General features: G+C 36.3%; 1 protein-coding gene across 1 annotated transcript in view; it reads left to right on the top strand.

The window, feature by feature from the left end:
* LOC106148324 (basic proline-rich protein-like) overlaps positions 1–22,893 on the top strand; it is a gene marked incomplete in the record, with an annotated part of 89,209 nt that overhangs the window by 602 nt on the left and 65,714 nt on the right. The window contains 1 exon segment of the mRNA XM_013513332.1: positions 1–313. Within this exon segment, the coding sequence (XP_013368786.1) occupies positions 1–313 (313 nt within the window).

The following is a 22,893-nucleotide window of genomic DNA, read 5'->3' as shown; positions in this document are numbered from 1 at the left end:
GCGGGCGTCACGCGTGACGTTCCGGACGCTCCGCCGAGCCGGTGGCCGCGGACCGCGCCTCGAGAGGTCGCGGCGTCTGCCGGCCGCTTCCGCGCGTTTTCCTGTGCGCGACCCGGAGCGCGGAGTTGGAGGCGATCGCCTCGCGCGAGTCTCCTCCCCGCCCCGCCTGTGGCCGACCGCTCGCTGTCAAACTCGCGTTTCCCTCGGCGCCGCGGTCCTGAACTGAAGCCGCGACCCGAGCCCGGTCCGGGCTGCACTGCAGTTCGCTGGCCTCCCCGCTCCGGCAGCGCCCGCATCTGCAGCAGCTGGAGAGGTGATTTTAAAAAATCCCCATAGCTAATCGTTACTGGGGTTTGTGATGGGTGTGACTCTTCCGCTCCCAGTTTACACCTACCCAACTCCTAAGGGCCTCTGTGGATTTTAAAAATGTGAGCTGGGGGCAGGGCCTTGCCAACACGACTATTAAATTAATTGAAACGTGTAACAATCATAACCAAAAAAGAAAACTCTACCACAAGGAAAACAATGAGGAATCACTGACAGAGAAACTAAATAGATATATTTTTCAATAAGATTTCATATCTCTCAATGTCATATGCGCTTTACTTTCTAACATTAGGGTGAAAATGTAATTGCCCTCAAGTGTTAGTTACTCACTAATAACAGTGGGATACCTAAGGTTCTACCACAGCAGATCTGAGTTTTTAAAAAATCTTAAATATGACATATTCCTTCCACTTTGAAGGAATTCAATACCCCATTTTCCTGACATAATATTGGAATTTAGTCTATCTTGTTATTTTTTCCTGTTTTTTTTTGTTTGTTTGTTTGTTTTTAAGTAAGCGTTAGATAATATATAGTATTTGGGGGAAGAGTGAAAGGGACTCTTATTATGTAACCCAGATTAGCCTCTTAATAAGATCTTCCTGCTTCAGCCTTCCTGCCTGCTGGGTTTACAGGCAGGCACAATCACACCAAGCTCAAATCCAGTAAATTGCCTCCAGGAAAGCAAAATTTTACCCTAAATTACCTATGGAATGGTTGGTAACATTTAATCAAGTTTATCTAATTCAACAACCTAAAGCTTTTGAAACTCAATCTGGACTGCCAGGCCTGGTGGCGAAGCCCTATAAGCCTAGCACTCGGGAGGCGGAGGCAGGAGGATCCTTGTGAGTTCAAGACCAGCCTGGGCTACAAAGTAAGCTCAAGGCCAGGCTGAACTGCATAGCGAGACCCTGTCTCAAAAAAAAGAAACTTAATCTGGAATTTCTTAAAAATGTGGAAAAATAGGCTCTCTATTCTAATATCAATAAATGTACATAAATGAAACCTTTAATTTTCATGAGACTACACAATTAAGGTAGTTTGACATAAGATATAATCATAATAACTACAAAATTAAACCTTTGATAAAGAGGATAATTAGATAGCACTGTCCATGTAACTTACAGAGTATAAGGTTTTGTACACTCTATCGTATCTCAAACCTGTGGGCACCACTTCCCAGGCTGTTTGTATTGAAGTTAACACTAGCACTGTAAAGGTAATGACTGGACAGTTCGCATTTCCAATGCTTGGTATTTATAACATGAAGTTAATATTAAATAGGTTCTGTTGTGGGGTTTTTTTGTTTTGTTTTGTTTTTCATAATCCTTTTAACTCTTTTTTTTTTTTTTTTTTGGCATGGGAATTGAACTCAGGACCTCGTGCTTGCCAGGCAGGTGCTGCTTCATGATCCTTTTCATGGCTAAACCTTTTCAGCTGGACACTATCGCTTTAATTTTATGAATTAGTCTTGCAGAAGCCCAAGATTTTTAACAAAATAGAATTGCCACACAAATAGCATTCCTGAAAATCTGCCCATGCTGTCACATGAGCCACATTTCTACTGCCCAGTTTTCCTCACTTTCCCATCAAGCCCCTCAAGGAAACAAACTCGTCCCATATCATTTGATCTCAGAAGCAATTCAATAGCAAAACAAATGCTTGTTTTTCTACTCTTCTTTTGTTGGTAAGCAGTTAAAAGCTGGGACTCTGCGATCAGACTATCTGATTCTGAATCCTAGATAGCCTCTTAATTTGTTATTGCCTAGTACATGTTACTTAATCTCTTTAAACCTCAAATTCCATCTCTGCAAAATGGAGATAATAATAATACCTTTCTTGTAGCATTGTTGGAGGATTATACAAAATAATGCATATAAAGCACTTGACACAGGGTTAAGTAATTCAGTGTTTCTACTTTTAGTATCGACATGGTATGTTTTCTCTTCTGATTTAAACAGCAACACATGTAGGGACATTGGGGTTAGTGTTAAGAACTGATCAGAGTATTTGGTTTCAATACTTAGTGCCCATAACCTTTAAGGCATTAGCGAGTAGAGAGTGATTTATTAGACCCTTTCTGGCTTTGCTTTTCCTTATGAGGTAGTATGAGTCTTTTACTAATAAGTTTTAAAATAGAGCATCATATAAACCATGGACGATGAGATAGAAAACAACAAACCCACAAATAGGCAATGAAGTTATCAACAATATTTATGGAATTCGGGTGGCATATCATATGGCTCCAAGGCTGTGACAGTATCTGTTCTCCTCCTTCACTGTCTCTCACAAGTGCTGTTTGCAGTGTACATGGGAACTCTCTGTAAAGTCACAAACAAAAACTGAAATTTGCCCAAACACATCTGCTCATCTGTAGACTTTGAAGGCGACTTCAATACAATGTACATAAAAATATTACCTTTTTTGGAAAAAAAGCCTTGGAATCAAAATCTGTGTTTTTGGTGGGAGGGAAAAAAGTCACTACCGTATATATAATCTAATTTTACTGATACTAAAATTTCCTTTCTAGAAAAGAAAATAAAAACATTGGACAAGAAAGCTAGACTCGAGTGTAAAGGTTATATTCTATTTTCTAACACCTCCATTATAGTAGCATGCAGGCTCTATAAGGTTTCAGTCCAGAAAGTCATTAAGTGGGAAGATTTTTCTCCTAGTAATTATATGTGGTTAAAAAATTAAATAACATGTTCTCCTAAAGGAAAAGCAAGAGTATTACTTATTCTTGGGAAAATCCCAAAGACTCACAGCAGGATATTAGAACATTTTTTTTTTCTTTTCCAAGGGGCCTAGGAAGAAAACTATTAATAAAATGTTATGCTTAGATGAAATTCTACTGTAACATTCATCATAAATTATATGTGTTTTACTTAAAATGGGTGAAATATAAATAATATACCAGGAAAGAGTTTATAAGGACAATAACAGCACATATTTCTACTCTGAAAGAAATAAAAGGACCAAATAATGTGTGGTGTTATGACACTGACAAGTAGACCATCTATCTGCTCAGCTTCCTAGAAGTGTTTTACTATAACCAGAACAAAATATAGGTATTATTAATACTGACATACTAGAGTGGGACTTCTAAAGTCACTATCCTAGTGTGTTTAGTACCCATCTGGCATAATCTACAGGGTCCCTAAATATAGTCTATGGAAACCACCCTCTGTCTCATACACTCTATAGAGCATGGCCAAACACATCTATTTTTTGATCTATCTCTGACCAAATCAAACTGTTTTTGAAAATCCTTTTTGAACCTATATTTGCTACAAGAAATATAAAATTCTTATCCTAGGATTCAGTGTGCTCTTGATCTCACATAGCTTCGTTTAGCTTTCATATCTTCCTAGTTTCTGATTTTCTTTTCCAAGGATAATACTCACTGGTCTCCAGTGAAAATTCTAAAACTTATTTTTTTCTCTTGGACTATCCAAATCACCATTCCTGCTTACCTGCATTCCCTACAAAAATTCTACTCCAAAAATCTCAGCCAGAAACAACTTTCCCTTTCTCTGGGTGGCTCTAATTTGCACCTCCCATAACTGCAATTTCAGTCTCTTACATGTTGTCACGGTTTCTGAATCTTTCGTTTCCCTTAATCTGTTTGTAAGATACTAAATATTCTCTTATTCTGGGAATGTTGTACTCACTGTTCCTAGGCTTAGTTCTCTTCCTGACAGCGGCAGGGCTCCTCCCCTCATTCACGTAGGTTTCTGCTTAGGTGTCACCTACAAAAAACTCTTTCCTGATTCCTGTACTAAGGTATCCTCTTGGTCCATTCTCCTTAACTTGTTATATTTGCTGATTGCTTGCTTTCTTCATCAGAAGGTAAACATCACAGAATCAGAAACTTAACTGTTGATTCTATTTACTTCTGTATGCGAAGCACCTACATCTATGCCTTACTCATTGTAATATTCTCTAAATGGATGAATGCAGGGGTGGAATAAATATCAATTTCAGAGACATTATATTACAGACTATCTATAACTTTAACCAATAACTGAGCATAAAGGCATAAGAATTTCCTCAGGTGTTCTTGAAAGATACTTTCATAAAAATGCATGCATTACTTAGAATGCATTAAAAGTCTAATTATAGGACTTGTACCACACTTTTAAAGATAATGTTTAGAATGAGCTCCAAATGTGTTCATAAAAAATGACTCCATACTTTCAAAGCCATTTTATTTAAGTACCAATGATACTTTATTACAATGATAAGACTCAGATTTCACTTTTGGTCATTTCCCAGAGTTTTATTATATTAAATCATGTATCTCGGTGATATTCTTCCTCTTAGACCCTAAAAGTCTTTTGGGGTAGTGATTTAAATTTTAAAATTTATAAAAGCAGTTATCAATCCTAAAATCACACTTGCAGTGTATAGATCCCTAAGTCGGGATTGCTTTCTGTGTGTGTGTATCTGTGTGCTGGTAAGATTTAGTTACATTCCATTCTGCCATCTCAATAATATTTAAATCCCAGAAGCTTATCTTTGCATACAAAATCAATACATTTCTATGAGTATGTAATTTAGTAAATGAGTTCTTATCAATCCTTTGAGTACCTGTCTGTACTTATTATTGTATTACCATGCAAGAACTGTGAGACATGATCTCTTCACTTGCAGAGTCCTTTATCACTGAGATGAGATCACACCTAAACCATCTGAAGTCTTCATTCAAATGCAGAATGACACCTAAGGCGGGACATTTTAAGCAGAGGAGTAACACACATAAATGCATGAGGTCACTTAAGGATAAGTATCTCAGTTTAGCTGAATGTGGGTGTGACATATAGGAGTGGCAAGAAATTATCTTGCAAGTAAGAAGGGACCAATAATGAAAAGACGTGTGATAGGCAATAAAATCTGGGCCTGAGCCTTCAGGCGGGGTCACTGGAAGGATTTAAGCAAGAAACTAGTGTGATTACATTTGCTGTTTTGAAGTTTATCTCTAGCAGTGTGAGGAGCAGACTCGGGAAGGAGGGGAAGAAACAAAACCAGAGAATCTACTTGTGAAATTATTGCTATAGTGCATAACACAGTTGAGGAGGGATATCTGAAGTACACAGTGACTAATAGCAACAAAATAAAATTAGTAGTAACACATTACTACATTTCTCAAAATGTTCAGTGGTCTTCCATTTCAGTCAAAATATAACCTACCTTTCAACATCATCATCCTCTTTATAATGCAACAGTCAGAAACTCAACTCAAGCCCAATTAAGTAAAACAAACACTCAAACAGCAAAAATGTGATTTATTGTGTTTAATGAGAATTTTAAGGTGCATTCAGTATTCAGAGCCCTAACTGAAGTTATTTTTTCTCCTTTTCTTTCGTTATGCCTTAGGCTTCCTTAGCTTTATCTTCAGGCAAGCTCTTTCTACATATAGAGCAGGATATTTGTTGGCAACTCCAGATATACCTGTCAGCACAGTATCTCCAGAGATAATCACTTTATTAACTAATTGAAAAATAATAGGTACAGTTATCTTGCTTTGGTCATATCCTCCTTTCTGTGACTGAGGATGGGATTAATTTCTTTTACCAAGCCCAGCACAGCTGGTGCACTTCTGTACAAGGTAAACACACCCATCAGGATTCACACATGGAGTGCAGGCCAATTTAGGAAAAGCCTAGGACGGTTACCTAAAGAGAGATGAAACGAATTGCTAAGCGAATTTAAACCACAGCCACAGTGCCAGTTCTCCCAGTAGTCTACTTCCAATTCTTTCAACGTCGCACAAGTGGATTCGTGGATGTTACAACATCACAGCTCATCACTTCCTACTTCTGAATCTTTGCTCAATTTATTTATATTTCTTTCAGTTCCTTCTCTACCTTTTCTGGTTGAAATATAAATTCTAGAAATTAAGGTTTATATGTATTAGGTAACTCGTGAATGTTCACTGAAGAAAATTTTCTAGCAACTCAGTAAATATTCAGGAAACAGGAATCATCCTCGAAGACTTTCAAGTGGAAAGTTAAAAAAAAGTATGAAACACCAGTAACTAAAAAGGACAATGGGATTTCAGAGACGGAAAGGAACAAAGACTGATTGAAATTCCATGCATATTTCTTTTGAAGGCACAGGTGAACAAATAAAGAACTGATACAAAGCAGTAAACAGGTAAAGCATATAAATTTAGATAATCTAAAAAGAAAAAGATTATTTTTTATGATTAAAAACAAGTGAAGAGAAAAATTTAAAGAACTGAATATGTTTGAAAATAAGAAATATAAAGTAGAAAGCATTAAACTGATTAATAAAAAAGTGTATCAGAAAAGTTAAGCAAAAAGGCATCTAAAAAACTAGGTACAATTCAAAGTCAACTTTTTAAAGAAAAAATCGATTTAAAGACAAGACAATAAGAAAATATCATGGGAAAATGCCTTTCTTAAATGCGTGGTTTAAATTTAAAATGGTAAAGGTTTAGAACGGGTGGGTCTTCCTGTTTGTAATAAGGAATTGTATTTTGTTTTAAGTATGCTCAATTATAATTTATGGACTACATTAAAGCAACAAACTACTTCCTCATTCAATATCAAGTGCCTATTCCTTAATAATCTACTTCAGTTGAAAGTGTTCTTCCAGTCATTTATATACAAATAGAGGTGTTAAGTGTCCCTTACAGTATTAAGAAATCAATATAAATATTTAATGCAAAGGAAACAAGAGATGATTTAAGTACCTTAGAATTCAAGCTGGAGATAATTGCTCTCTCTCATTTTTTCTGTTTCAGAGAAATACGAAAACTACATTTGATTCCTGAAAATAACAATTACAATTTTTAAATTCACAAACTAATTCCAAGCCTGAAGTAGCAGTTCATATTAATTCTGGTGCTCTCACTATGGCAAATGTATTAGAATAACCTGATATTTGTATTATAATTGTAAAATAGAGCCATTTAGACTTCACTTTAAACCTGTATTCTCATATGCAAGGGTTCTGTTTAAGTAACAGCCACTGAGAGCTAACTAAAAAAAACATTTTGATCACGCTAAAGTGCTCCGACATGTACAGGAAAGTACCTCCTGGCAGCATTCCCTAATAGAAGTTTTCCCTTTTGTAACAGTCACCTGGGGAAGAAGGACCCAGTGTGCACTAGCAGAGCCAGTTCATTATTCTAGGTTACCCCTCATCTGGAAGCCAAAATGAATTTTCTTTCTCCTGCAATTTGTGAAGAAACTCAAATACAGTTCTCTAGACTTCTCTGTGTTCCCAATCAAATGTACGGGGGGCGGGGGGCGGGATATGAGAATAACCTGAGGAATTGCGTTAAATATTTGTAACATAAATACTCACCCTTGACTGAATTCTTTGAATAACCCACTTGATAGCAAGAACTGATGAGTGGCATACATTCATCCTACTTCCACTACCCATTTGACTTACTGACTTCCCTGGTTTCCCTCCTGGAGCATTTGCTTTCTAAACATTTCCTTCCCTTTGTCTCTTCTAAACCAGTACTTTCAAGATAAAACATTCAGAGTTCAGATCCAAGGTCCCTTTCTCTGTCAAGTCTCCTTCCTTCCTCTCCAAGATGAAAGTAATTATTTTGTCTCATGAAATTCTTTGGCACTTCATCTGTACTCTACTTGTTGTAGGCATTATTACTTAGTCATCTACTTTATTTCATAGGCATTTGTTTTACTTTGTTAGAGTGCTTCACAAGTGGGTTATTTTACATATATAAAAGCTTCATAAACATTTTTGATTAAAACTAAATCAATGAATGAATGAATGAATGAATGAAAAATAAATGTACAAAAACACTCAGTGCAAGTCACTGCAGGCATTCAGTGGCAATCACACCATCCATGCCAGGGTAGAAAGCAGGCTGATAGTAATGAAAGGGATATAAATGGGAAATGACGAAAGCTGCATGTCCTATCTGGGACAGAACAGACAAGGAGTGTGGGGGAAGGCGGAGGACAAGAAGTATTAGAGACCATATCCAGATTTCCTGCTGGAAATGACTACTCATTTCTGCATTTTGAAAAGCAGCAATTTGATCGAAACATACTTCATTTTGTATGGATGTGTTGAATTTTAAACGCCTGTGAAAGATCACAGGGGAAAAAACAGCTAAGTTGGTTGGAGATCTGGAGTCCAAAGGGTAGTGTGGCTGTGTATTTGAAAATTATTAGCACACACGTAGTGACTGAGGCTGTATGAGTGAATGAGAAGGGCCATTAAGGAGAAAGTCTAAAACAGGCCAGAGAAACATTTTAGAGTGTAGGTAAAAAAGAAATTTGTGGAGACTGAGTAGTAGTCAAATGAAATAGAGAAGTTAAAAGCATCAATACTGGTGAGCAGGATCAGAATGAGGCCTGGAAAGTGTCCAGCAGGGACATTGGAGGCCTGCGTAAAAAGAGTTACCATGGGATATTTGGGGCAAATGCAAGAATTAAGTGTGTCTAATAGTCAGTGAGAAGAGAGGAAACAAAAACAGTAATTATGGAAAAGAGAAAAACAACAATTATGGAAAATCCATTCAAGAATTTTGATTGTAAAAAGAGGAAGTTAGAGATAGAGTTGTAGCTGAAAGGGGAAATTGGATCAAAGGAGATATTGTCGGTGTTTAGTCTTGATTATTAGAGAGACTGACTTTTGGAGTAATAGAATGAACCTAGCAGAGAGGACCAGTTTGATGATATTGAGAATGGAGGATGATTAAGATTCTTTGTGTGCATAGAAAATCTTAGAAATTAAGGCAATGGGAAGAAGCTGCCCTTCTTGAAGGAATTTCTGTCAGAGAGTTTCTATTTGATGACAAGATAGTCAAGGTCATCTACAAATTGAGTGTGTGTGTGTGTGTGTGTGTGTGTGTGTGTGTGCATGACTGAGTGTATGAGTAGTAGTGGTAGAGGAGTATGAAAGATTTGAAATGATCAATAAATATTTAAAACAATAAATATATTTGTATACATACATTGCTGTATCTGTATGCATATATATAAAGTCATTAAAACTAAAAACTACACTTAACCTTATCAATAGGCATATTTAAAATTCCTTTGTGTGTATGTATGAGTGTGTGTGTGTGTGTGTGTGTGTGTGTGTGAGTGTGTATATTAATGGCCTTGGCCATCATTTTATGGACTTAGGTTTGCAAGACTAGTGGTAAGAGAGGCTGGTACAAATACGTTGTAATCAAAACACCCAGCATAGAGAAAATAAATGCACAAAACACCAAAAAAATACAAAGCTATGACTGCTTAGTTCTATTTCTCCCTAGAAAGAAAACTTTAATGCAAAAATATGAATGCATTCAATTTAATTTTACATACAAATAGTAATAATAGTAATAGAGAACATCTATCAACAGATTTCTAGGTATCAAGACACTACTGTAAGCTCTTTGCATGATCTATACCATAGTCCTAAAACACAGGTACTACTTACCAGCACTACCATATGCTTCAGGAAACTGAGACAGTACCTGTAAGGAACTTGAAAAAATTTGAGGAATCATGTCTGGTAATTTCTCAGGCTCTGCTATATGCATACATAAACAGTAGTACATTTATATGCATTACCTTTTGGTAAAATTCCACACAGTATTATTAAACATAAACTATTTACTATGTACATTCATCCAAGCTGTGTTACTGCATGTAAAATTTATTTTACATGGTCTTGATTGTTAGTCAGACTGTTAGCATGAGTTCAGTGGTAAATGCTCTTTATAGCAACTTTTATCAGTAACAATTTATTCTTTTTAAAGGAAATGAAAAAGAGACTGGGTGATGGTTGATTTTATGTCTCCAGAAGTGCTCAGATACTGTGTTAAACATTAGTCTAGGTATATCATTGAAGGAATTTATAAATGAGATCAGCATTTAAATTTATAGACTGAGTAAAACAGGTTGCTATACTTGATATAGGGGTGTGTCACCAGTCCAGTCCATGAACGTCTGAACAGCACAAAAGGTTGAAGGAGACAGAATTGTGTCTTTGCTATAGTCTTTGTGCTCAGGCATTGGCCTTCTCTTCCTCTTCAAACTGGACTTAGGAGCTCATACTCTAGTTCTCCTGTTCCCAGGCATTCCTAGCTGGCATTCTACAGTAGTCTTTACTTAGTAAACTTGCCAACTGCAGATTTTGAGACCTGTCAGCAACAGTAACTGGGTTAGTCAATTTCTTATAGTAAAATCTCTTCTATATGCTATTAAATGTATTGACGCATATATTAAATACATACATATGTACTCTACTGGTTCTCCTTCTCTGAGGAACTCACCAAGTAGTTATGTACCTCTGGAATACTCACCTATGATAAACATTCCCCTGGCCTGAAATAGAAGAGAAATACACAGGGACAAGAAAGGTTAAAACATCAGCCTCCTGACTCGTAGGCAATGCAAGAACTTATGAGACCATCAGGAAGTCAACTGAAGCAGTTAAAGTGACAAAGCAACCCACACATAACCAAAGACAAGAACAAGTCTCTACTGTAACATCAAAAGTTAGAAATGGTAACACTGGTGACCCCTGCCTAAGTTCATCTGCTCTGCTGGCAGGACAAGAAACTATGGTGCAGCTTGGATAGGGGCCAGCTCTTTCATTGTTTTGGAAATGAGATATACAAAATCACCATTGTAGGCAGAGAGGTAATGGGAAGAGAGAAAGAAGGGGGAAGGGAAGGAGAGAGAAACAGGGAGAGAGAGAGAATGCCTATGAAACAGAAAAAGCTGCAAAATAGTATTCCAAAGCATAACTGAAAAACAATTATTGAGAAAATCAATTAACAAAAATTGCATTCCTAGAGATGAATTCTTTTTCAGTGAACTGAAAATAACAAAGCAATCTAAAAATCACTTTAACATGAGTATATTTAGTATTGCCAAAGAGAGGAAGAAATGACACCCATAATAAATAAAAAATAGGAGAAAAATACAACCAGACATGAATCAAGGACAGAAAAATATGACAAGGAATCCTGGAAAGTAGTTGTAATTACTAAAAATAAGTAAACACAACTCTATTCTGGATAAAGACAAAGATATTCCTGAGGGCCTCAACCAAAATGTAACAGGGAGAGTAAAGGCAGTAATTGTTAAGTATTAAGAGAAGTTAGAGTGTTAGATGTTTCTTCCAGAGGTGTAGATAGATGGAAAGAGTATTGCTCCTATCATGAGAATAAGAAAAAGCAAAATAAACAACAATCATAATTTATCTTTAATACCGTCAGAGAGCTAAGTTTGCTAGGCACCTAAAAGCCTGAAATCCAAGTAGAGATGGTCCTTCCATAGACATGACATGAACATGTTGCACCTGTGATCAAATGTGTTTGTGAGACAGGGATGCTAAGTGCAGATAAGGAGATAAGAACAATGGATTAAAATGGTCAATTGTTAAAGGCCCAGTGTAAGTTTAGGTAAGAGAAAACAATCCTTGGAGACCACTTACAGGCTCTTCCATGCAGGCTTTCAATGGATGCCAGTGACAGAGATTGCTGGCCAGATTAGAGACTAGCTTGGAGACTAGCTTTCTCAATCTACCAGACTGAGAAAGCTTGTGTCAAAATATAGAATTATCAACCTAGACTCTATTTTTTTTCCTAGACTCTACATTTTGTAAAACAAAAATCTTCAGTCTCTACACAAGACAGCAAACTGTTGCTTTGAGTGCAGTTGAAAATAACTATTTCAGCTGGGAGATAGATATTTTCTACAATCCACTGTCCTACTTTACAGATGATGCCCAATGTAGAACTAATGGAATTTTTGCTTTTCTCTCAATGTGGTCAGATTTTGGTAGCTTTTTTTCACAAAAATATTATAATGCATAAATCTGAATGACTTCTTGGATAACACTACTTAAATTTAGCTATTAAAGACTAAAGAGACTTTCTTCCTCTGCAGAAAATCACTTTCTTCATGATTTCTATATAATTCATTTTGCTTTTAGTACTGTTATTTTTAAATTATTAATATTTTTAACGTCACTGACACAAGGCCTATGTACCTTCTGATCAGCCTTCATACTTATCTAAGTTTATGTTTTTTCATGAGTATAAATATAAAACATTGCTTATTATTTCAAAAAATGCATTACAGTGTTCTGAGAAAAGTATATTCCCCAATTACTGAAGCCTGGAGATTCTCCAAAAAAGATGTTGATGTGATATCTCACTGCCGACATGACCGCAGGCATACTTTTCTCCAAATTCTCCCTAAATTAGACTTTCTGTAGAACTCCACCACAAGAGTACATCTCCTGAAGAGAAGAAGCTAGGAACATCTTCAGACTTCTCTTACTGAAATTGCTATCTTGGCCACATCGTTAAATTAGGCTATAATACATAAGGGTTGTTTACAGTTTAGAAGACATAGCAAGGTAAGAATTGAAGATTGAACCAAAACCATTAAGATCTGTAACTACAGACTATTTTTGTTCAAGTAATTTCAATGCCCTCAATAGCTTGAGTGTTAAGCAACTAGGATTAAATCCTGGATATTGAAAACCTCAAAAGCCAATTTCTGCTATTGTGTAGGAGGAGATCTTCATTAAAAAACCCAATTAACTCAAACCAAAGAATATCATTAAAAAATATCCTGTCTATATGCTGACCAATCACCTCACCTATTTTTCTAAGATGCAGCATCAAAAATGTTTAGCATAAAAATATATCTTACCCTTCCATTGTTGGTCAGTGGACAAGCTACTAGGAAAATAATTTCTCAACTCCACTACCTCTACACAATTCTGTGGTTGCTTCATTTTACTGTCCTTTTCTTTCAAGTTGATGTCACTATCAGTCTATCTTAGTGCTCTGTAAAATACTAGTTCTGTAATAAACATAATTATCTACATTTTTTTCCACTGGCTGTCTTCTCAAGTGTCCTACACTACAGAAACCAACTGAAGGTTTCCCTAAAGACCTGTCAAGTAGTGGTATTCATACACCAAAAGCCTTTTCTGCAGAGTACAGGAGATATACAATTTCTTACCTCACCCCTGCTGCCTGTAGATACAATACTTTCTCTTTTGAATGCAAAAATGCGTTTTCATTTGATGCATAAAAATTGGTACCACTCTGCTTTACTGCTGTCACCTGGTAATTTCCTTCTGCTAAACATTTTGATAAGGTGACTCACAGTTTTCCTTTCCATTACTTTCATTATATCATCATAGGAGACTTTAACTTTCACGTGAGAAACCCTCAAGATCCTTAAAAATAATTTCCACAGTTGAAAGTTCTAGGATAATGATGTTTTCTTAAAACTACTAATATCTTACTGAGTTTTATGACATTTGCTATTCCCAATGAGAATCAATTTAGCTTTGCTCTTTAAATATACCAAAAGAAAAAATTTCAGTCAACACTGTAAAACCGTTCAGCAGTTGCACTGCACGTGTACAATGTGTAGCATTCTGCATCAAGGAGGAAGAGTTGTAAATGTCATCATCTATTTGGAAATGTATAAACGAAAAGATGAGTACAGGATAGCAAAACGTAAAGATTAATAAAATAGTGATGCCTAGTATTAATAGAGCTATCTATGAATGACACCCAAACTACCAATACACACATGGTGTGTGTGCACTCTTCTGGAAACCCTTCGTCAAGGGGTTGCTGAAGGAAATAGAGCTGTTGTAGGCCATTTTATCTTCCTCTGCATCTGGCACTGCCATCTGCTGAGCTCTTCTGCCTCCCACGCTCCTTGTGCGCCATATTAAATGAGAGCAGAGGTTATTAGTTTTAATGGTAGAGATCCATCAGGTTCTCTAGAAGGTAACTTCCTTGCAATTAGACTTCTAGGAGGCTTTATCAATGTTCTTTCTGTATTATGAAGCTACTCCATTGTCTGAAGAATCTTCAATTGTAAATTTGCTCTTTTTCAAAAGCTCTAGAAAATAACAGGCTCGGCTGTTTACTGTCTGCAAATGGTCTTTGCACTCTACATCTGCTCTGCGTTGGGCCTCTGACTCCTCCTGGGCCCCTCTAAGCTATGCTTCACCCTCATAGGCCAATTATAAAGTTTCTGACAAGAAAAGGGCAATTCAGTCCGTTTCTTTTCAGCAAAAGTTTATTGGAGCTCCTGAGTCCTATCTCACAAAGATTTATTTTCTAGATGGAAAACATGGAATCCAGATTACTTGATTATGTCATCTGACTGCTTCTTGCTTCAGTTACCTGGAGATTTATTGTTTCCATGTTTGTTTTCACTTTCTGTAGACTTCAGACAGAAATGGTGTTTGTTTAAAAAAAAGGAAAAAAGAAAGAAAATATCACATCGTATTAGACTGATACTTTTCTGAATGCTTTGGAGTAGAAAAACCTTTCTGAACTGTGTGTCTGAAGTATTCTTTCAAAAATCATATAGTTTAATCAGTATTTGTTCATAGAAATTTTTTGCCCTTCCAGTGAGTTTGGGCCAGTCCTTCATGTTTGTTCACAGACAACTATTAATATTAAGCACATCCAGGAATAATATATTTTATATTATGATGTAGATACATTTCAACACAACATTCTTGGTCATGCTCCAGATCCATAAAATCACTCTCACTGTGGAGCACAGCCTACAAACATACTTGTCCAAGGTGCTAAGCAGGTGCTTCTTATGCTCCTATACACGTGAGGCTGTAGTGTAGATCTGCTTTGGTTGAGAATCAGAATCATTTGCAGAACTTTCACAAAATAAAAATGCTTGTTCATTACCCTGGAACTACACTGACTCAGAATCTTTAGACCTAAAAATTTTTAAATGCTTTTGATAAAGAACTAGAATGAAAAATACCTATATGAGAAAAGTACACTTCAGTGATCTATGATAACTACAACTTAGTAAAAACTTGTTAGGCAAAGTACATGTTAACATACCATATACTAATTACAGTGACTCCATAGTTTGGTATTATTATCATTGACTGTTATTACTGTGATTTTTAGCAGATAACTTGTGCTGAAGAAGCCACACAGTGAGGAAGTCCCAGGGCTGGGACTGGAACCGATTCTGCTTGATTCTAATAGCTTCCCAGCTCTTTGTGGTTGTACCTAGCGAGTGCCTGGCAAGTGTGTACAAATTTTCTTTCTGCTTTTTTATTTTTTTCAAGATTATTACAACCTTTTTAATGTTTGAGCTCTATTTTCTACAAAATTGTTGATATAGAATTAATTTTCTGAGACACTTAGCTTACATGCTGTTTGTGCACAAAGCATTTTATAAGGCAGTAGTCTTACTAGAATGTATCATGACTAAGTTTATTACCAGAGAAATAGTCTTTACTTGCAAGAGAATTCATTCCTTCACTGCTATTTTTAGCCTACTCTGTATGATAGGATGTTCCATATGTGTGTTTCCTTAACAACCTTTTTTTCTTGGTGTCTTATCAAGTTTCCTATGCTATATCAATGATACAGTTGAACTGTTATACCGGACTATGATCTTCTTAAGGAAGGTGATAGTGTCTAAATTCACATGCCCCAAACTAAAAGATGAAGGCCTTCAGGATAACATTCTCAAAATTAAGTGGTTGTGTGATACCGCCTACACCTTGCATCCACCATGCACAAGTACACTTTGTGACTTAAATTCACATAGCTTTGCTGTTTTCACTTGTAACACGGGAACAAAAATGTCTATCTTATAGGCTTGTTGGGCAGTAATGTGCACAAGTGGTGATCCAATATGGAGGGGCTATTATTATAGTTATGGTACATAGTAGAATTTTCATGCAAATATTTAATCACTGAATGCTTATTGTGCATGCCCGATAGTGTGCTATGCTCCAATGATAAAACAATAAACAACACTGATGTTATAGAGCTTGGTATGGAGCACTAATAGAAATGAAATTACATAAAATTTTCATATATTACATCAAAAGCAAATAAAGGAAGATTTGAAGGCATAATAATGGAAGATTGTGTCATTTCAGGGGACAAGTATGAAGAACACTGTTCAGAGGCATAGAAGCCTCCTTAAGCTAGCCAAATACCTTATTTCTTTTTTTCTTGATGAATTGTAAGGCAACATCAACTCTTAAATAGAAAGGAGAAAAAAATTACTCAGAATTGACATAATATTTCTGGGGAATAAAAGTGATCTGAGTATAAAACCTTAATTATGTTCATAAGCAGTCCTGGAGAATCAGTTCACGATGGACACAAATTCCAATTTTTTAATGAGGAAAGGTTTACCTTTCCTGGAGGTCCTGTAATACCACATGGATGACTGCAGTGGTTGAGGCAAGCTGCAAGTCTACCTGCCTCCTCCAAAAATCCATTTAGTACATTATCCTCTGATCAAGTGCATATCAGATGTCGGACTGACAAGAATAGATAGTACACTTGATCTTAGCCAAAAGGCTGAGAAGCAATACATACTTCACTTTTCTAAAGATTGTAGGTGGTTTTCTCAGGCATGATTCAAAACACCAAACAAAACTTTACTTACTTGTCCAGGTGTGTGGCCTTCCAGGTACATGACAAAGGTTTTCAGGTCATTGACAAAAGAGTGATTAAAACTATGAATGAATGGAGTGTACACTATGTACAGATGAGACTGGCAATGGAAGATGATGAAAGAATAGAGAGCTGCTGTCTGCAAATTCTAATGAGTTCATAAAATGTAGTGGAAGTTGATGAACAGCTAAGTTTAAGGTAAGAAAGTACAACCCAGGTGTGAAATATCTGAATTAGAAACCTCAGAAAGGGAAAGAAAATCTCCAGTTTGAGGAAATTCAAATCAAGACTGTGAGCATGGAAATTGGGTGGCTGACGTGGACAAGGGAAGGAGATAACTGGGCATCTAAAGGCTGTGAAGCTGAGCATGCAGGGCGCCCAGTTATTAAATACTGAAAGGGAATGACCTTTCAGGGAATGACCTACTGAAAGGGAGGTTAACTAATAATGCAAAACAGAAAAGAAAACATGGTATGGCATAGAGGAATAAGGCATAAGTCATACAGGGAAGCAACAATGGTCTGGAAGCAGCTCATGAAGGATGACAGGACAACCCATGCGTGAGATCTAACCTGTAAGAGTGCTGATGAATTATGAAGAGAAAGATCAGAAGATAGGTGCTTCCCCAAGGTAAGTCTGCATATAAATTACCTGGGGATCATGTTAAAATCCAGAATTGGAATTGGGAAGTCATACAAAGCCAGGGGTTCTGCATTTTGTTCTGTATTTCCATTCCCTGGTCATGAAGTTGCTGCAGACTCATGACCCTTGCTTTAAGAAGGAAAGGTTTAGATAATTCCTACTATGAAAGCATGAGAGTAAATTAGGGACAGATAATATTACTACAACATGGTATTAAGGGTTTATATGAGGTTTGTTGTAATGAATTCAACATGATGTGGGCATACATTTTTCTCTAACCACATTCAGCATGACAGGTACAGGCATGGAGTTGTCAAAGACTTAGGTTGAAGCAGGGTTGTGAATTTGCCTAGCATTTATGTTGAAGGGAGAGAGTTCACTGAAGTCAAGTTTATGTACCAAAAAGTAGTGCCAAGATCAGTCACAGGATTTAATATGGATAATGACATGGCATGTGGGATCAAGGGGAATATAAGTCACCATAAGTCCTTTAACCCTTCACAGCTAACAGGCTAGTGGTCTTCAGCCATAGTTACTGATCATGTGATTCATTCTTTTTGGATTAATGGTGCATGTGGTTTCACCATAATGTAATGTGTAGGGGCACTTTCAAGGTAAGGTGATTTGCATGAAAGCATCAATGGTGTCTAGAAGTTCTCAGTGTTAAGGAATAAAAACTGTTAAAAGTACACACCAGTATGTACACATACACACACAAATGTATCAATATTCTATAGTTTTAGGGGAAGGAAATTTGACGTTTAGGAAATCTCCCATCATTATCATTGCATAATGAACACCTATAACTCTTTTTCCCTTTTTAGTGCAGTTCTGCTCACCTAGTTTGAGGATCTGCTGTGCACACTCCTCAATTACTTCATTAATAATTAGTCACCACTGAGGCTGCTGGTCAAGCCAGTATGGGAGTATCTAAAACATTCCTACCCACTGTTGCAAATGTTTCTGCTGACAAAAAAAAATAAAATCTCAAGAATTACTGAATTATAAACAGTTCTCATAATGCTTCTCTCCTTTACCTCAGGTCTCTATCTGTTTCTATTCTCGTTGCCCTGTAATTGCAAGACTGGTGTCCATACTGATTTTGACATTGGTCTCTGGTGCCTTCAAGATTGAGTATTTTTTCTAGCTCCCTATTTATCTCCACCATCTAGATTTTCTTCAACTAGACTTTCTTAGTCAGCTTGCCCCACTGATCTTATTATACTTTTAAAATTATTAGTGCTACCTGATTAAATTACTAGCCTCTCCTCTCTTGATACTCATTGTCCTAAAGGTCAGTAAGAAAACCAGGTGCTGTTTATTTCCATTGCTGTCTGCCTTCTTTCTGATACTCTACATTCTCATCTCTGTGTTTCCTGTTACATACTACCTATTACTGCCTCATACACACACAATCTCATTCTATGTAGACTTTATTCTTTCTTTTGTTCTGTTGAATAATCAACCATTGATAACAAGGGTCTGTACCTAGAGGTCTTCCTTTCATTTGGGCTTGTTCCTTTGTGTAAGTAGCTTCAGAAGGTAAGTCACCATGATAGAAAAGAAAGAAACAGAATTGATACTGAAGGCACATGTTTTCTACACTTGTCTTCAGATCTGGATCAGAGCCTGAGGTTGCAGGATTCCTGGTCTCCAGATAGTCAAGCTTTACTGTGGTAAGCAAATTTACATAGAGATTAATGCTAATAGCTACAACAGGAAATAACATTAACTCTGCAATTAAGACAAAAACTTTGTATACGCAAGGAAATGGAAGCGTTCTTTATGGAATCATATCATTTTCCGAGGAGGATGGCACTGATATCTGTCACATAAATCTTCAGATAAGAAAAATTAAATATCTTTTTTATCAGTATGTGCTATCGCTTTCATCATGTGGAGGTCTTACTTACATTACCAGTTGTACTGAAATGATGACATATTCACTAATTTGAGTATGTCTCTTCATATGACTTTATTTTTTATTTTAAAAAGAAAAAACAAAATAACGAAGACAATGTAAGAATGAAAGATTGATCAAATAATTAAAGAGAATAAAAAATAATTTAAAATATTAGAAATGAAACAGAGTTTCACTAAACAAGATGACAGGAATTCAACAATGGTTGTTATGTTGCATATTGTCTACAAATTAGTTGTTCAGATGACTTTAAAACAACATTTAAATGTCTCTTTTATTTCTACTTCACATCTTTATCATTCCACTTTTTATTAAAGGCATATCTGGTAGGATGTGAAACAAGGTCCAGGGAAATAAAGTTTCCCTCTAGAAGCCTAGCCTATTTAAAGTAAAACATAATTTGTGGGAAACGATATCTCCCTGAAACAGCCACTTTTCATTTAACCAGTACTAGTAACACACATTTGAAAAATCATTTTGTCAGTGTCTTTCAAAGATTCTTTAAAGGGTGCAGCACAGAAGTTCCGTCTTTAGAATCAAATTAGTCAGAAGTCCTGTTCTTTCATTTCTTGGCCACTCATTTTTCCATTTATGAAATAAGAAAAATGTTTTCTGTCTCACAAGTTTATTTGGGGAATGAAATGAGTAGATATAAAGCCTTCATAAGCTCTGTATAAGTCTTTGAAAATATTCTTAATAGTGGTAAAAAGGAATGACAAGGAAAGAGGAGCATTCTGATTGTGACAAAGAAACATCCTCAGAGACTTACTTAATAATATCCAGAATTCAGTTATTGTTTCTGTGTTTGGAGGTTGATCATCTCCTGTGACCACATTAAGATTTCTTCATCTCTGAACTTGCTTGAAACAAGAACACTGTGACCTGTGAGCTTACCCATTCCATCCAATTCTATGTTGCTGCTGCCTGGTGACTGACTCTCAGGTAAACCAGTTCTACTTATGCACACCCCACATTACACTGAATTATTTTTCACTTGTCTCCCTTTGGGGTTAGATTCTGATTTCCCTAAGGCAGGACCTAGTGTTGCCATTGGTCAGGATTGCTGCACTTCTTTTTGAATAGAACTTGAATACGAACTTCTTGCAGGGAGGGTCTGCATCTGATTTATATTTACAGTGCTACTTTGTAGTAAAATGCTTATTCACAGCAAACACTCTATTTTATTAGGCTGAAAATAACTAGATAAATATTGAGGGTTTATAAGGAATCTAAACTAAGTCCTAAGAATTCCAAGTTTCATGATATTCACCTATTTAAGGACTTGTTTTCACAAGAGACCACACAAAGTTGAATTTTTCCACTTAAATAAATTTTAAAAACATTTTATCATACATGTCTATCATTTCATTTCAAAAATTAGAAAGATTGAAATAAAATATACTTTTAATAATCTTTTTGAGAAAAATTCTTATTGTTTTCTTCATTTCTATAATGAGTACCTTCTATATGCTGATGATGTGATCCTAAAATGAAAATTGGATTAAAGAAATGGTATTACACTAAGATTTAAGTGGATAAAATGTTGGAACAGAAACCCAAAGCAAACTCTCTTTGTTTCATGTTTTTTGTGTGTGTACAGAAATTTTTAGAAGGCAGGAGGCACAGGAAGAGGGGGCAGATCATGTACCAACCTGCATGCTATTTCACATCACAGCTGTCATGACTCTGGTAACTTCTGTCAAAATCCTACTACTCAAATTCTCAATACAGAATTTAGGAATGTTATCAAGGATATAGACCCTTTAATTTCCTTTTATGCACCATCTTCTTAAGGACTGAAACCTCCGGTCAAAAATTGAAGATAGAACCATGAATTTCAGTAAATGTTACTTTCAAAATAGGCCACTAGAAAGGACATTTGTTAGAAACTAAATGAACACTGGAAGTGTCATCTTCAGAAACAGATTAATTTCTTTCTCAAAACTTTTCTTAGTCCATTTTTGTGCTGCTATAACATAATACTATATAACCCATCTGTATCACTCCTCCATACATACCCAAAGAAATTAAAGTCAGCATACTATAGATATCAGCTAGGGAAGTTAGGGTAAAGTGTCAACTGGATTGCTTTTGAATCTGCCCAAGTAACTGGGAGAGCACACTTCTGGGTATGTCTAGGGGGACCGTGGAGACATGGCCTTGGGGTTTATGTCTAGTCCCTTACCCTTTCCTCTCTGGCACTGTTCCCTTCCATTTTGCTTCTGTCTGCTATGAGCTCACCAGCTTTGCTCCCCCATGCCCTTCTACCACCATGGTGGTGGAGTGAATTAACCACAGACTTAATCCCCTTACTACATAAGCCAAACTGAACTTCTCCTTTAGGCTGTAGATAACAAGAATTTTGTCCCAGTAATGAGAAAATAGGTAATATACCTGCATACCCATGTTTATTATGGCACAGTTCACAATCTCCTAGTTTTAAAGCCAGCCTGATGCTCATCAGTTGACAGATGAATAAAGAAAATGTGGTATATATAAACAATGAGGTATTCCTCAGCCATAAAAAAATATTAAATTATGTCATTTTTAGGCAAACAGATGGAACTAGAAATAAACAAAATAAGTCAGATCAAGAACCTTGTATGTTTTCTCTTGTATGTGGGCTCCAGGTGGGAATGAGATGACATTAAAGTAGAAGGAAGACTACTAAACAAGAAGAAAGAGGGACAGAAGGTCATGGAGGGCAACAGATGTGATCAAAGTACATTATATGCATGTATGAAAGTGTCACAATGTAACTCAATATTTTATACAATTAATATGTACTACTTTTTTGATAAGAACAAAAAACTTTGTTATACAGATCTACAGCATGAAAGTCCAAAGATATCTGGCAAGGGTCTCCTAGCTGCATCTTCACATAACAAAAGGCAAAAGGGCAAAAAAAATGAGAGGAGGTCAAACTCACATTTATTGAAAACCCAATTTTGTGATAGCAAACTCGTTTTCATGACAACACCATTAATCTATGTGTGAGGATGGACTTTCGTGACCTAAACACTTCCCACTGGATACCATCTACCAAGATTGTTGCTCTGAGGACCAACTTTGCAGCATATGAATTTGGGGATCGTATAACAAGCCTTGACTGGGCTTGGAAAGGAATAGAGAAGGCAAGAACAGATACACATCATGTGCCATTCATGGGACCATGTCCAAGAAATTCCTAAGATGCAAATAATATGAACATATAATATGAACCACACCACAGTGCATCCTCCTTTAGACTACACTGGTTCTGATGAGTTTTCATTCATGAATACAAAAAGAATTTATGGTAGGAAAAATCAAAATAATCTATCATGTAAAATTACTTGAATTCAATTACTTTACTCCAAACATCTAAAGGAAGAAAAGAACCAGAAAAGACTGAGCAGAATTTGTTTGATTATTTGAGTCCACAAATAAATGAAAAATGCCCTCTTTAGAACATATAATTACAAGCATAAGTCTCTTGCAAATCATACCCTGTAGTTTTTAGACATGTGATCCCAGATAAAAGACATTGTGATAGATAGCACTGTGATTCCTC

Source organism: Chinchilla lanigera, unplaced genomic scaffold (assembly GCF_000276665.1).
Source record: "Chinchilla lanigera isolate Chin_1 unplaced genomic scaffold, ChiLan1.0 scaffold00019, whole genome shotgun sequence".
NCBI lineage: Eukaryota > Metazoa > Chordata > Mammalia > Rodentia > Chinchillidae > Chinchilla > Chinchilla lanigera.
Note: the sequence above shows the minus strand (reverse complement) of the source record. Positions and strands in the feature narration are given on the sequence as shown.